Genomic DNA, 1,197 nt, shown 5'->3' with positions numbered 1-1,197 from the left:
AATGAAGCCCCGCCCCGCGCTCCATTTCCCGCCCCGCGCTCCATTTCCCGGGCTCTCCCTAAAGCCCCACTCCCCGCCTATATTATTTTTAGGGGAAGGAGGCGGCAGCCGTTCCTAATGCCCAAATTTTCCCTGAGCTCCTCCCTCTGGGATGGGGAGATGGCCTTTGGGGGTGCGAGGTGGGGGGGTACGGGGAAAGGAAAGCAGGCGGAGTCCCCCCCAAATCCCGTTCCCTGTGCTGTCCCCGCGCTGCTGGAACTGCCAGCCTTCAGCATGGCCTGAAGCTCACTAAGGGATGGAAGTCCTCAGCCGCACCGACCCACCCAGCTGCTCGTGGGCACGGGGAGAGAGAAGCCAACACCGGGGCCTGAAACTGCCCAGCAGAGCCGGCAGCGAGAAGGCAGGAGATCCGTGGTGCCACCCTGTTTCCGCAGGCACAGGGGACAGTCCGACACGGGAGCCCTACAAGGTGGCTGTGTTCTATGAGGTGGCTGCGTTCTCATGCTCAGGCCAGCAGCGACCTGACCCGCGTTGTTCCGACACCAGGGAGCCCCACAGGGCAAGGATGAGCCCCGAGCCCGCAGCCGTAGAGAACAGCAGGTTTTATTCCTACAGCACCCTAAGAAAGCAACACACACAGTTTCTGCGGCTGGAGCAGCTCGTTCTGCTCTCAGGTGCCAAATTTCTTTTGTTGGATGGGCAGCGGCAGCTGAGTCTTGAAGTCCATGATGGGCCGCTCCACCATCACAAGGCAGTTCTCGTCCAGCAGATCCGCGAAGAGCAGGGGCTGCGGGGCAGGGAGGGGGCAGGAGATGAGAGCGGGGTGCGGGCCCCCCTCGCCTCGGCTTGCCGGGTTTGGCTGCGCAGCGCTGCCCTGCAGCCTCCTCCCACTTTGCCATAACCAGGGGCATCGCCTGGGGGATGCGCTGCAGGAGATGCTGGGCAATCGGAACCCATGAGATCGCAGCAAGCGGCTGCACCATGACAGGGACTGAGACAGAGCTCTGCTACTTGCATGCCCGGTGCTGGTACAGCACCAGGAGTGACTGGGCACAAGAGCTGGTGAGGCTACAGGTGCAGGGAACACCCCCCAACACAGCACGCGCCCAGTGACACCGTCACCCACCTGGAACTTCTTGCAAATCTTGAAGGCATGAAGCTGCCGTTGCCTGGCGGTCTCTGGGAGCTGCTTCAGGG

At 62.6% G+C, this 1,197-nt stretch overlaps 1 protein-coding gene across 1 annotated transcript in view; it reads right to left on the bottom strand.

The window, feature by feature from the left end:
* Nucleotides 1-670: 670 nt before the first annotated feature.
* Nucleotides 671-1,197, bottom strand: part of CIRH1A (cirrhosis, autosomal recessive 1A (cirhin)) — a gene marked incomplete at its 5' end in the record, with an annotated part of 4,669 nt that continues 4,142 nt past the window's right edge. Inside the window, 2 exons of the mRNA XM_009890349.1 lie at nt 671-787; nt 1,127-1,197. The exon at nt 1,127-1,197 is cut by the window's right edge and continues 37 nt beyond it. Of these exons, the coding sequence (XP_009888651.1) occupies nt 671-787; nt 1,127-1,197 (188 nt within the window). The remainder of the gene's footprint in view (nt 788-1,126) is intronic.

This window comes from Charadrius vociferus, unplaced genomic scaffold (genome assembly GCF_000708025.1).
Source record: "Charadrius vociferus isolate BGI_N301 unplaced genomic scaffold, ASM70802v2 scaffold358, whole genome shotgun sequence".
NCBI classification, from domain to species: Eukaryota; Metazoa; Chordata; class Aves; order Charadriiformes; family Charadriidae; genus Charadrius; species Charadrius vociferus.
The sequence above is the reverse complement of the archived record's forward strand: the minus strand, read 5'-3'. Positions and strand labels throughout refer to the sequence as shown.